At 39.2% G+C, this 13,553-nt stretch overlaps 1 protein-coding gene across 1 annotated transcript; it reads left to right on the top strand.

The window, feature by feature from the left end:
* The first annotated feature begins 578 nt into the window (after positions 1-578).
* Positions 579-12,500, top strand: hepacam2 (HEPACAM family member 2). The gene is made up of 9 exons (XM_008421741.2): positions 579-937; positions 5,068-5,427; positions 5,520-5,807; positions 7,618-7,917; positions 8,958-9,083; positions 9,448-9,469; positions 9,550-9,584; positions 10,508-10,581; positions 10,709-12,500. The coding sequence occupies exons 1-9, from the start codon at positions 880-882 to the stop codon at positions 10,817-10,819; spliced, it is 1,374 nt and encodes a 457-aa protein (XP_008419963.1). The 5' UTR covers positions 579-879; the 3' UTR covers positions 10,820-12,500.
* Positions 12,501-13,553: the final 1,053 nt, after the last annotated feature.

The following is a 13,553-nucleotide window of genomic DNA, read 5'->3' as shown; positions in this document are numbered from 1 at the left end:
GACATATGAAGTGTAAGAGCCAATGTTTAATTTGGCCTTCTGGAAATCAAATTAAGACAAATCCTCGTTTTAATCCAGACGATTCTGTAAGCAGGACAGGAGGATGTCCTTGGAGATATTTGGCGTCTTTAGTGGAAAGGAAGACATTTCCACAGTAATCTCCTCATTTGCATCTGCCCTTTTCACAGATGAAGAGCGAAATGCACCTTTCTTTGAAAGCGAACATTGTGAAGGGAACTCAGTGAACATTTTTTTCTTCCAACTTTAGACTCATTCTTCTCCCTGGTGTTTTCCTAAGGGGTGAAAGTCTTGGGAAAACATTTGATAGGTATTTTATTTGTGCAGGATTCTCTGGCTTTCAGCTCTCGTCTTTCTAGACTTCCAGCACGATTCCTGACTGAATAGCTGACTGCTGATGGCTGAGCAACAATTGTTACACGGCGTTAGGAGTTAAAAGCTTTGTTTTCGCAGCCCCGGGCATCGAAGCAGCAGACAGCTGGTGCGCTAAAGTGTAAAGACACCCTGCTCTCGACTATCTTTTTACAGTTTCATGTCTCGGTTCCCCTTTGACGGACTAAGACCCTCACCCTCAGGGGCAGGTTTGTTTCTGTGTGAGTGTCAGGGCCACACTGTGCAGCTCCTCTCTGCCAGGTGGACCTCTTGCTCTGTGTCACGTGGGAGGAGCATAGAGCTGCATGCAGGAAAGCTTCTGCAGCTCTTCTTATTTCCCTGGCAAATGTTGTCACCACAGCCAGTCTCACTTCTCTTCTCCTCCTCCTCCTACTCTTCTTTCCCTTCCTCTTTTCTCCTCTGACCGACGTCCCACACGCCCTGCCGGCGCATCAGAAGTCCCTCATATTCCCCAAAGGATAAGATGCCATGGAGGCCACCAGAACAACGGTGTTGTGCGTCTGCTCCGTCCTGTTTGTCCTAACAGGTGAGAGTTTCAAAGCGTTTTGTGGCGGGATGCGGAGCTTGGTTGGGTTAGTTAAGACCATTGCTGTTACTGTGCAGGTACGGTGGGACCGGTTGCCTCGCAATGTCAGCTGCAGATTTGTTCTAAAACTGGGGGTCATTGCTGCTTTACAATAGACTTTATAAACTTTATATACTTTTTGGGACATAACAGGAAATATCCAAACAATTGCTAGACGAGTTTCCCATTAAAATTTATTCTACTGTTTGTTTTAATGCTTTTTTTCTTTACTTTTTTTTAAAATGAAAGTAGTTGTCTAAACAATATAATGAATTGTGCTTGAATTTTCATGTGTTTGCATGATTACAACACTGTCATGATGACAGTCAAGGAGTGACAAGGTGCTAAGAAGCACAGTTCTGGTCTATCACGTAAAATCTCTTTAGCTTGTGGATGAAAAGTTATGAACGCTTTTGCTAGGTGTGGTAAAATTTGTCGATAAAAGCTATATTTCGGAACCTTTTCTCTTTTGTTTGACAGCGACAAGTTTGTGCGCTTTTGTCGTCTCAGTGGGTCTGCTAAGAGAATTTATTTTTGTTTGCATTTCTGTTTTTTTTTTTTTTTTCAGTCCTAACAGCTTAGGCGAGCAGTAAAGTAGAACTTGCTGCTTTGGCTGTGTCAGTAGCAGATTTACTGGACAAAATGGGAAACACACATTATTCCCTCTGTTCAATAGTTGATGTTAATAAATGAAATGTATTTATCAATGAGGCAGGAAAGTATAATAATAATAATAATTAATAATTTCATAGAATGATTGCGAGAGTTTCTAAACAGCATATTTTCCTCAATTTCAAGAAATAGTTTTTTTTTTTTCAGTAAAGACGATGGGCTGTAGTTCTAAACATAATAAAAAAATAAAAATGGAAACTTAGATTGTTAGCTTGACTTGTTGTATTTATCTATTTTTATATTTGTATTTATGTATTTATATATATATATATTTTAAATTGTGTCCTATGCCTTCTGCTACGCTAAGCTACACGATGGGACTGGCTGCTGTGCAGAGTCAGGAGTGGATTTCTTCTTTGACATGTGGAATATTGCAACTTTTGCACAACTGATAAATAATAAACTCTTGGGAATAAGAAAAGACAAAAACAACAACAACAACAACAACAACAACAAAGTAGTAGCTGAGGTTCCTGTATATTTTTGCCTTGTAGGGTACAACTCAGGTGGATTGAGAATATCTTCCAAAACTTTTGGAAAATTATTTCCCAATGAGGATAATGAAACTTGATTGCAATTTTTAAGCATAAAAAAAGCTCTAACCACTCCAAACTGAGACAAGTCGTTGGCACCTTTCTATTCCTATTACAAAAAAAAACTAAAAGAATTTAAGAGAAATTTTCTTAAATTAAATAACTTTACTGATGCATTTTTTGAATCCAAGCTGACCTCAAATCTTAGGTTTTCTTGCTAAAACGGAAATTTTAAAAATATGTCCTTCTGCCGTCAGCAGCACAATATGACTTGACAGAATTAGCTTCAGTTCTATTGTTGGTTGAGGTTAGTGGAAAGACAGCGTGAGGACTCATCTGTGACTCAGAAACTGCATTCATGAACCAGTGTACTCCACTCATTACAAACTACATAAAATTCATCCAGCAGGAACTTTCCTAACTGCTTTGATATTTGTTTCACCAACTCTCCCTGACATGAAGGCCTGTTTGTCTTGTCTGTTTAAAGCACAGGGGATGGTGGTGTTCGGAGATGCACCTGTTGACTTTGTTTAGTGTCCAAACATCTTGGATGTGTAGTAAGGGCGATAAGAGGCAGGTGCTGGTAGCTCTCCACACGCTGCTTGTTTAAAATCTGTGAGGGCATGTCCGCTAAACGAAGATATCCTCTCGCCCTAAAAGCCCATTGTCACAGCAATCTACACTCTATCACCACAACAATTGCCAAGCTGTTTGGGGACAACAGCGAGGGAGCGGGCTGGGCACACTTCTCCTCATTTTGCCCTTTTTAACCAGCTCTCAGCTGGTGTAAACACAGCCGCACTCCTGCTACTGACAACACACACACACACCAGACAGACACACACGCACCCACACAGTGACACAGAAACTGGCCTGCGGGCTGGAGAGTGGAACGTGTCACTGTGGCTTTTTTGCACTGCATGTATTATTTAGGACATAACAGCAGACGCACAGTAGATGTATTGTGATGAGCAACGTGGGCGGCAGTCGCCGCGGAGAAGGCTGAAACTGTGCCTCGCGAAAATTATTCTCTACCGATTAACTTTTTGTTCACAACCACAAACTTCAATGGGATTCATTGTGATAGATCAACACAGGGCCGTGCGTTACGGCGATGAGGAAGACAAATCAGAAAACTGGGACGCACATTTATAGTTAGCTAACCTGGGCGAGTACTTTCCATAAGAATAAGACTAGCAGTTGAACTTAGCTCCGTAGTTTGACTAGGCCTTTTTCCCATCTGAATGCTTTGATGCAAACCATCAAAGCATGGTTTAATGCTTTGATGGTTCAACTGTAGCTCTAGTTGCATGTTTAGGGCCATTATGTCACCTCAGTCTCAAGTCTTTTGCCCACTAACACATTTTCTGCTAGTATACTGATCTCTACAACTGCAGTATTTGCACCATCTCCTCTGTCTCTGCTGAAGTAGAGCATCCCATGATGTTCCTACCATCATATTTCACTGTGAGAAAAATGTGTCCAAGGTGCTTAGCATCACACATACCCATGGATATACGCATAAACAGTTCACCAAAGTCTCATCTGAACAATGCACCTTCTTCCACACATTTGCTTGTGTCCTGTGCTTGAACTTCTCACGGCTCTCCTTTAACAGTTTGCTGACTTCTTGCTACTCTTGCAACGTTTTTCCCAGTTGAGCTGTGTATCTGTGCAGCTCCTCAAAAGTTATTATGGGCCTCTTTTGCAATTATTAAACTTCTCCACAACTGGATCCCTGACCTGTCCGCTGTGTTCCTTGGTCTTTGTTCACTAAAAATATTCTCTCTCAACCCCCCCGTGTGGCTTTCACAGAACGGATGGATTTAATCTGCGATTAAATTACGCTCAGGTGAATGCGGTGTGAATGCAGGGCATTGTACCAAGTAGACCTCAAAAGAGGGAAAAGCTTATTGGGCCTAAAGCGAATCGAACTATTTGCTTAAATTTTAGCACAAACGAAGAACTGACACTGCTTCTCACGAGGGTGCTATTACTTTGAGCGCTGATTCCAGAGAAAGATGGCACACAAATAGAAGTGTGGTTCACAAAAGAGAAAGAGGAAGATGAAACAGAACACTCAATAAAAATATAAATATTTGAGCTTGTTTTGCACATGTTTTAAAGAGTCGCATGTTCTTTACAACTCCCCCTTTCTTGGGCTTGTTGTAGCTCACTGCTTGGCAACCAAACCGAAGCCTGAACAGACAAAAACGCTCAATACATCAGCAATTACTGTAACTTCAGACTTCAGACAAGCCTGACTGTTTGCCGCGCAGGGAGTCAGGATCAGACAGGCCTCATGCTTGGCAACAACGACACCCTTTAGTGAACTGGGTCAATATTAACTCACTACAGTTTCAGGACGTGGGCAATTTGAAAAGCAGGATGCAAACTGGATGCACTGGTTTGGTTTCATAGACTCACCAGCAACAAGTGCTGGTCAATAACATTTTCCTGGGTAACAGAAATAGAAAGCATATACAGAAAATACTTGCTCTAAATTGTGTTGGGTAATCTAAAGAATTCCATTTTGTATTTTAGTGCTAAACTATTGTGGAAGGACATCATTAAATTGAAATCGTTTCGTTGGTATTATTCAGTTATCACCAACTTTTCATTTTTACTTGTATATAATCTATGTTGTGTAGTGACCAAAACAAAGATGGAGGAGCTGCTTCTACACATTAATTAAACGATAAAAACTGAGAAAAACCCCTGAACGTAATTTGTTGCTTGTTTATTTAGTATCTTCACATTAAAATTATTTTGTGTTGGCATACAGTACATTATAGAGTAAGTTCATATCTTTAGTTGAATTTAATTAACAAGTCATCTTCAGCTTTTTTGTTTTTTTTCCTAATCTTATCATGTCCTTTATCTCAGATGTCGGCTGCGAACTGATTCACATTCGTTCATCGGTTCATCATGGAACCAAAGGGAAGGATCTTCTCCTCTCTGTCGATGCCAGATTTCCACTGGATGAAGCTGAGATCCAGGGAAGTTGGTCTCACATTAACGTGAATGGTGCCAGCACCATTTTGGTCTCATTTAACAAAGAAAGCAAAATCATAGACATGATGTACCGCAAGCGCCTGGACTTCAAAGAGCCAAACGCTTCTCTGTCCATCCGGAATTTGAACGAGGACGACGAGGGATATTACAAGCTGAGCCTCAACATAGAGTTTCATAACGAAAAAGGAACGGTGAAGAAAGAAGAAAGAACTATCCATGTGACAGTAGATGGTGAGTTATTAACTCTTTGATTTTATGCTCCCTGACATGCTGATTAGATCTACAATTAGCAATGAATGTTTTTTTTTTTTTCTTCTATTCAGAACTTGTCTCCAGACCAGTCATTGAGAAGAAGCCGTCATATACAGTCATAGAAGACAAAGCAAATGTAACTTGGACTTGTTCTGTTGAGAAAGGAACAAGAGTTGCCTTCCGGTGGCTAAGGGATAATGTTTTACTTACTCCCAGCGAGAGATACCACTTTACTCAAGACAAATCCAAGCTGTTGATTAGCCCTGTGAGGAAGGAGGACAAGGGGACTTATCGCTGTGCTGTCAGCAACCCTGTGAGCCAAATCATTGAAAGCAGGGGAGTGGAGCTCAATGTTTACTGTGAGTAGACATCCCTTTCTTTTCTTTTATTTTCTTTTCTTTCATTTATTATTTTACAAGTTCCACCTGAGAAACTCCTGAATCTGTTTAGAAATTCAACATATAAACGCTGTTCTTGTTGATGGCTCCTCTTTTATCATTTGAAAACAAATATCAATGTGATTAAACCTGAAGATGGCAGGGAACACAATGCTACCACTATTTAACCCTTTAACTCTCACCCACAAAACACTTAGACGTCGTCCAACGAGTCAGTTTACCAATTTAATAACTTAAGTGGTGAACAGAATATATATTTAGCACTCTGCCACTTAGTTTAAATTATACGCCACAGCAAATCTGTTCTTTAATTTTAACCATCTTTATATAAAAGTGTTCACAAATATGTTTTTATCATCCCAACGTTAATGTTCTGACAACAAATTATAAACATATTATGTCTACGTTTTTTTGTTTTTAAGTTCTCTCATTTGCAATTTCCCCCCGAGGTGTTTGATCAGGCTGTATGTCAATTTTCTTGAACTCCTGCTGCTACCTGCTGCTGTCACCTGAAAACATATTTCTCTTACGGGAAAGTATTTGCATAGGAGCAGATTTATCTCAGTGGGCTCTGATATTTTACGAGGAGTGCTGACAAAGCTCTCCTAGTTCTGGGAGTTTGAGGTAGCATGGAGTCAAATTTGTGAATTAATTTGAATATGTGATAATTTCAACGAAACCAAAGATAAAAAACACAGAAGTTTTTTTTAATTTTGTATTTCTGAATTTTCTGACCTCAAGTGTAACCGCCAAAGTCTGAAGTTGGTGGCTTAAAGCAGCAGTCACTTTTGGATAAGTCACGATTTAAGATGGGATTTGGAGAACATATTCAAAAGGGACCCTGTAATAATGCTGTCCTATGAGATTCTTGTGTTTCACCCATTTCACCTAGTTTCAAAAATAATAGACATTGTTTTTTTGTGACCACACAGCATCAAACTCTGGCTTGATGTGTTTTGCACAGGAGTATGTTACCTGTTGATTTAATTATGACGCTCCTTACAGTGAAACTAGAGTAGGGAGATATGCTTTTCCCTTAAGGCCAAACTTGTCCTGGTACATGTCAGCAACCAAGATTACTGAGTGTTTGAAAGTAAGACGCACAAGCGCTTCAGGCTTCAGTGTTTCAGTTTTTCTTTCACTTTGGGGGTTAAAATAGATAATGTTGCCCGTTTTCTAGCGTGGAAAGTTTGAAGCATCACTTCCGATATAAACATATACAGTTAAGGTAAAAAGAAAGTGCGTTCTCTGTTTATTCGGTCACAGTATTGCTTATCAGGTTTTCATTTTAGTAGCATTAGGAAATATTAACTACACAATTTGATTACCACAATGGATTTTTTTGGGGGACAGGTTATTATAGATTTCAGCTTATAAGTGCCAAACACATATTACGTGTATCAAACAAATACATAACTGCTGAAACAAAGTAGCTGCCAATTCAATGGCAGAGCATTTAATTAAATCACTTTACCCTTTAATTACTTTACTGAAGTGTATTTTGAAATGTGTTTCTCCAAACCAGTGGTGTCCATTCGCAGGAGCACACCAAGACACAAGCCCCATGGGTCTAGTTTTGACACCACTACATGAAACCTGATTATAAAAATCGAGGTTAGGCAAACCGGGCTCAACTCACTCATTGGTTATTAAAATCCTGCAAGCAGATGATCTAAAATGTTCCCATCATCCACTGAAATGAGACTGTTCATTAAACTGTAGAGTACTATTTAACAAAACAAATTGTCATGTTCCCCCTACCCGCACACAGATGGTCCCTACAACCTGGAGGTGAACTCCGGCCAGGGCCTCCGAACAGGGAAGGTGTTCACCATCAACCCCGGAGAGCTGGTGCACTTCGAATGCCAGGCCGATTCCAACCCCCCCAACAGCTACATCTGGATCTCCAAGAGCCCCAATGCCACAAAGATCATCACAACGGGCCCGCAGCTGCAGGTGAAGTCCGACGAGCTGGCCCAGACTGAGGACTACCTGTGCCGAGCCTTCAACAACATGACCAAGAAGCAGGACGAGGCCCAGTTCACTCTGGTGGTGGCCAGCTTGAGAACAGGTGGGTGGAGGGCGGAATATCGGCAGGACGGAGCGGAGCGTGGGTTGGTATTGGGAATCCTCTAAGATAAACACTCTGTGAACTGCGCTTCATGCCAAAAGCAGAAGAGTCTGATGAAGCGTTTTAAAAAAAAAAGAAAAAAAAAAAAAAGAGTTGACACTTTCCGAATGATAAAGCTGTCCACTGTAGTAATAATACTGCATCACGAGCATTATTCTACACAGCAGCTGACTTGCACAAGCAGGTTATGGATATAGCATAAAATATACACGGCTATTATTGAAACTAAGATTTTATCTCTGTTGCTAGGTTGCTGTCAGCTGCAGTCTGTATTAGAGTTCAGTGGCTGGGAAAGTCAACAGGGCATAGCAGCTGTTGTGTTTATTGACTAAGTTTTATAGCATGGGCAGTTTCTGTGTGCCGTATGGGGGCATTGATATGTTGTCTTGGTGATAGTGAGAGCAAGAGTCACAGAGACGGTTATTGCCGATACTGCCTTTGATTTAAAACTCAGCTTGGTGTGAGTCAACAGAAGTCATGCCAGACACCTTAAAAAAAAAAAAAGAAGTCAAAATCATGGGCAAACCTCGACACACGTTTTGTTTTTTAATATCAAGATAGACACATAGGCCCTCATTCATAGACTGAATGAGGGTCTTTTTTTACACTTTGTGTTTTAAATTGTTTAATTTATTTAAATTTGCCCAATAAGTAGGTTTCTAAGCATGGAAGGCGACATGATTGTGTGCGTTTACCTCATTACATCCCACTTTAAAGATATATTTCACACACAAATTACCTTAATTTTAAAAAGTGCTGAAACTCAATGTGAGTCATAAGCATTCCTTTTATTGCTTGCACGTTATATACATTCAAAAGATCCATCTGCTGAGGGCATATTTGTGCATGACTTCTTGGAAGTGCAGGAAGTCGTGCACAAGTTCAAGGAACGGGAAACAGTTTTTTAAATCACTGTCTTGCATGATGCTTTCTTGTCTGAATATTATACTCAGCTATATATTGTCTTTGTTTGTGTACAGTGAAAGAGAAATACGCCGATGACGGTAGATCTACGTCTCTGCTGGCAGCCATCGCGGTCTGTTCTTCATTCATCATTGGCTTTATGCTGCTGTTCCTCTTCCGCAGGGCATGTCATCCAAAGAGAGGTAGGGTGATGATGCCCGTTTATGATTAACTTTTTTTTAACACATGTGGTTTCCTAAAGATCTTGTATTATCTGTCCACATGAGTTTCGGTCTATTACTTATTTCTGAAAGCCTTAAATCAGAATGAGCCAACGTGACGGTAGTAACATTTCAGAGTATTCCTCGCCACCTTCCTGCATTAGCTCATACATGCAGAAGTTCCACAGAAATATTTAAATAACTTGCAAATATTAGTCAAAGGGAATCTAACCCGGGTAAAGTAACTTCTCTATTTGAATATGACAGAGAATTGTTATGTTTCTCACGCTTGGATTTGGAAATAATTGTATTTTCTTTTTTACCTCTGTCACTTTAAAATCAACAGTCCTCATGAACATCTACAACAGGTACGCACTCGGATTATTAAATCAGATCCCAGTTATCGTCGTCTGACATCTAAAATAACCGTTCAAATTTCTCTCCACAGGCCGTTTTCAGAGCAGAAACGACCTCATCGCTCAGGTAACAAGGTTGACTCTTTCATAACGAAAAATGCTTTTATTTACACGTAAACACAAAAGCACAACATGTTATGCAGCAAATGCACTACATCATCTTTTGTTAGGCATTAGCACAGGGAGTAATGGATGTCCACAGTTACGGTCTTGTTGAAAAACCTAACAGAAGGTTGAAAAATTGGTTTGAAATGACAGTAGAGTGAAAAAGTAAACAAGGTCAGGGAAACAGCAATACCAAGTTTTATGTTATCATGGTACAAAGCTGTGAGAAAAAGTTTCTTGTATTTTTTGTTTAAAATTTTGATGTCCAGGACATATAAGGTGAGTTATTCTAAATATGAAGGTTTTAAAGGCTAAATTATTCATTCAAAAAATAAAAAAACAGCCAAATGAATCTGAGCCTCTTGATTGCAGAATTATTTTTAATTGACCCACACTGGAGGGTCTTCCAGCACTTAAGGCTTTATGGAAAAGTGTGTCAATTTAAGTCTAGACTTTGACTAGTTCACTAGTTTTATTATTTGAGCTGTTCAAAGGTGAACTTGCTGCTGTCCCTTCAGTGATTGTCCTGCTGCATACCCAAGTGAGCTTGAGCGTCACAAACCTCAAGTCGGACAATCTCCTCTTAAAATTTTCAGATAAAGAGAAAAATCCTTGGTTCCTTCAATTGGCACAAGTGCTCAGATCGTTAAGCAACAACGTGGCTCCAGACCAACGCACTACAGAAACCTGTCAAACTGTCAATGTTTTTTTTTTTCCTGATGAATGCACGCTTTTCTGTAAAAAAAATAAATAAATAAAATAAAATAAATAAATATATATATATAAGTGCAAAAACAAGAAATATGCAAGAGGACAAACATGTCTTAGCACAGTAAGACCATTTCCCTTACTGCGAATCTTACATTATAAAATGTGTATGCACAGGTCATGAAGATGCAGCAGACGACTTTGGCATCTATGAGTTTGTCTCCATACCAGGAAAAATGGACTCCACCCAGGTGATTTACATATTGTTCTCTGATGGCACTTTGAAGAGGAAGTAAAAATCCTTCTCAATTAGTTTCTGTTTTTCTCATTTTCCATTGTGTCATCATTATTTATTCCCCTCTCCCCCGACTTCCGCAGTCATCATGCAAATCTCTGGCCCGGCTTGAGTCCATTCAAGATATGCACACCACCATCTACGATGTGATCAGACACGTCCCAGAATCCCCCAGTGCCAGCTTGCTGAAGTGATTGTTTGCTGGGTAGATTCAGTTGTCACACTTGAAGATTTCTGTGTAGCCTTATTCTTGTGTTTGCTGCCCAACTGTTTTTTTGCACACAAAATGAAGGAGACTTGTTGGGGTACACGACCTGAATATGCACTGTTACTGTCGAGAGCTTGGGACAGATATTTATCATCTTCTACTAGAAATAGGTAAAAAGTTGATGTATGATTGTGTTTTTTTTATTTTATTTTATTTAACATGATTAATTTTTATTATGTGTTCAAGAATGAAGATCGTTATAAACCAAGCAGATCTTTATATTACCTTGAGCTTTTTTTAATGTATAAACAGCCAAAACTTTGCAACTTATGTGACGTTGTTGCTTTAAGAAACAAATTAACTTGCCAATTCAAACAGTCCCTTAAATAACCGTATGTTTTCTGACAAGTGTTACAATGAAGGCATTTGATTGCTCTATTGTAAATATTGTACATGGATTATCCTAAAGAGACTTTACATATAATACTCTATTTCCATTTTTTGTTTCTTGTTTGTGAAGTTCCTAGAAATGGAAAAAGAAAGCAAGAAAAGCATTTTTGTTTTCAGGAGAAATATACAAGAAGTCTTTTATTTTCTTGTTTATTTTTATTTAATTTTTTTTTACCACCTATGACCGTACACAATGCTCATACTGAAATAGGTGTAGACAATTTTATTGTTTGAATAAAAATGGTGTATTTTTCACATACTGAACGTTCTTGCAGTGTCTCATCTACCAGTTACTAGTGAATGTAATTTAAATGCTCCAGTTGAGGGGGTACATTATACATCAAAAACAGGGATGTTTTGCAAGGTAGACATTTTGATGTGTCTGTTGTCTACATGCAAAGTAAGTTTTTAGAAGGAAAAAACAACAAAAAAAAAATTAAAGCTGTTTTTTAAAAGTGGTGTTTTTTTGTTTTTTTTCTCTAGCTCTGTGGGCATGACATACATACAGAAATTCTTAAAAACAATGTTCCAATCTACTTTATTTATGGCTGCTGTTGGGTTTTTTGTTGGCTATTTTGAGATCAGACCCAGTTTATGTCTTGCTTTGTCGTGGGAATAAAAGGTTGTTTTGAGACAATAAACTGTATCACACACCATTTGTAATGTTTATGTATTCTGTGCAACACTGGTCCTGTTTGGTATGTTAAAGTGCAGTACAATAAGAATGGATTGGATTGGATTGGATTGGATCCATTTTCTTCTCTTGTCCAACTTGGAGTACCTTCTTGTCACTACCGAAAGTCAAGTTTTGTAGCTTTTTTGTGTTAAACAGAAAGTCAGGTGAGTTGAGGGAAAGTTTTGTAGGAGAACTAGGTCAAACATGCGACTCATGGAAGGCAGGGAGTATATTTTAAAAACCGATACTCATTGCTTGCAATTCCCATTTTGGACAAGTTTCACTGTTAAAACTACACAATGAATAGATGCAAAATGTAAAACAAACTTAATTAATCTCTTGAATATTCTGCCTTTTCATGGTCATTGTGCTACTTGAGTCTGTTTCTCCAAAAGTATTCTTTTGTTTGTTTTCCTTTGCTTTTCCTGCTCAAACTGAGTAAAATCACATGCTTTAAGAAAGAAAATACTAATAATTCTGAAATGATTGTACAGTATGTCTATATATGTTTTTTGTACTTTATTAAATATATATGTATTTACTTTTGTGGGTCATTGTAAAGTTCTTTTGGCTGTCCATAACAAAACAAGATGAACGCAATTCAAACTCTCTCTGTACTCTCACTCTGTCCCTGTGCTTACACGTTTTTCATGAAATGGCAAAGCAGAAAAAGGTCACTTTGTTTTTAACAGAAGTGGGAAGAATAAGATCTGTATTTAATATTTTGAATTTAATCTCTCCTATTACACTTATGTGAGTTGCATGCATTGTTCCAAATCTGCAGCAGAGCGCTCATTTCTGTCGGCGATTGGTCTGCTGGTATTCTGTGTGCCTACTGGCAGGGACAGACGGACGCTTCAGCATGTGGCGGAGTGCCCTCCCACCTGCTCCTGCTGACACCTTGTCACGAGTAAATAAGAGTGTTGATGTGCTTTATGTTTGTACATATGTGCATTTAGTGAAAGGACAAGTAAAATGCTTAAGATTTTCTATTCAGCAGGACTTCGGAGTTTATAAAATGGCTGACACATAGTCAGGTTTTGGATCTGTACAAATGGGCTGTTAAGACCAAACTCTATGACAAAATGAAAGATTGAATTCAGTAGCATTTTGAGTTGAAACACTTGGAAATAAAGTGGAATCAATACTTGGCAGAAGCCGCGTCTACCTACCGACTGCGGAGATAATTAACCGCAACTCTCAATATGATGCTCCCTTGCATAACAACAAGAAGTCTTTTTAATCTTGTTCTAATTATAGCTTATGAGCTGACCAACTGTGTGTGTGTGTGTGCCTCTTCTTTGTGGAGGCATCTCCGGGTAGCAGAGGCCATCTGTTCCGTCTCAGTGTATGCTTTAAGGGAGGCGCCGCCTTATGGATGGCTGCCTAACAAACAACAGTGGAGTAAATTCACCTAAGGGGAGAAGCTTCACCTTCATTTGACTGGGAAATCAGCCTAAAGCATGATTAACCAGGAACTAGCTCTCCCTCTGCCTCCGGTGCGCAGCCTTCAAGTGTTGCTCAGTTGAAGGCCTGACAGGGCAATTACAAACAGGCTGAGTTGGTCTGCGTGCACCCGCTTTGGTAATTATTT

This window comes from Poecilia reticulata, linkage group LG11 (assembly GCF_000633615.1).
Source record: "Poecilia reticulata strain Guanapo linkage group LG11, Guppy_female_1.0+MT, whole genome shotgun sequence".
NCBI classification, from domain to species: domain Eukaryota; kingdom Metazoa; phylum Chordata; class Actinopteri; order Cyprinodontiformes; family Poeciliidae; genus Poecilia; species Poecilia reticulata.
The sequence above is the reverse complement of the archived record's forward strand: the minus strand, read 5'-3'. Positions and strand labels throughout refer to the sequence as shown.

Coding starts and splice junctions, on each gene's coding strand:
- hepacam2 (XM_008421741.2), top strand. CDS start 880: ATGGAGGCCACCAGAACAACGGTGTTGTGCGTCTGCTCCGTCCTGTTT. Junction 5,808..7,617: donor AGTGGAGCTCAATGTTTACT/GTGAGTAGACAT, acceptor ACCCGCACACAG/ATGGTCCCTACAACCTGGAG. Junction 7,918..8,957: donor GGTGGCCAGCTTGAGAACAG/GTGGGTGGAGGG, acceptor GTTTGTGTACAG/TGAAAGAGAAATACGCCGAT.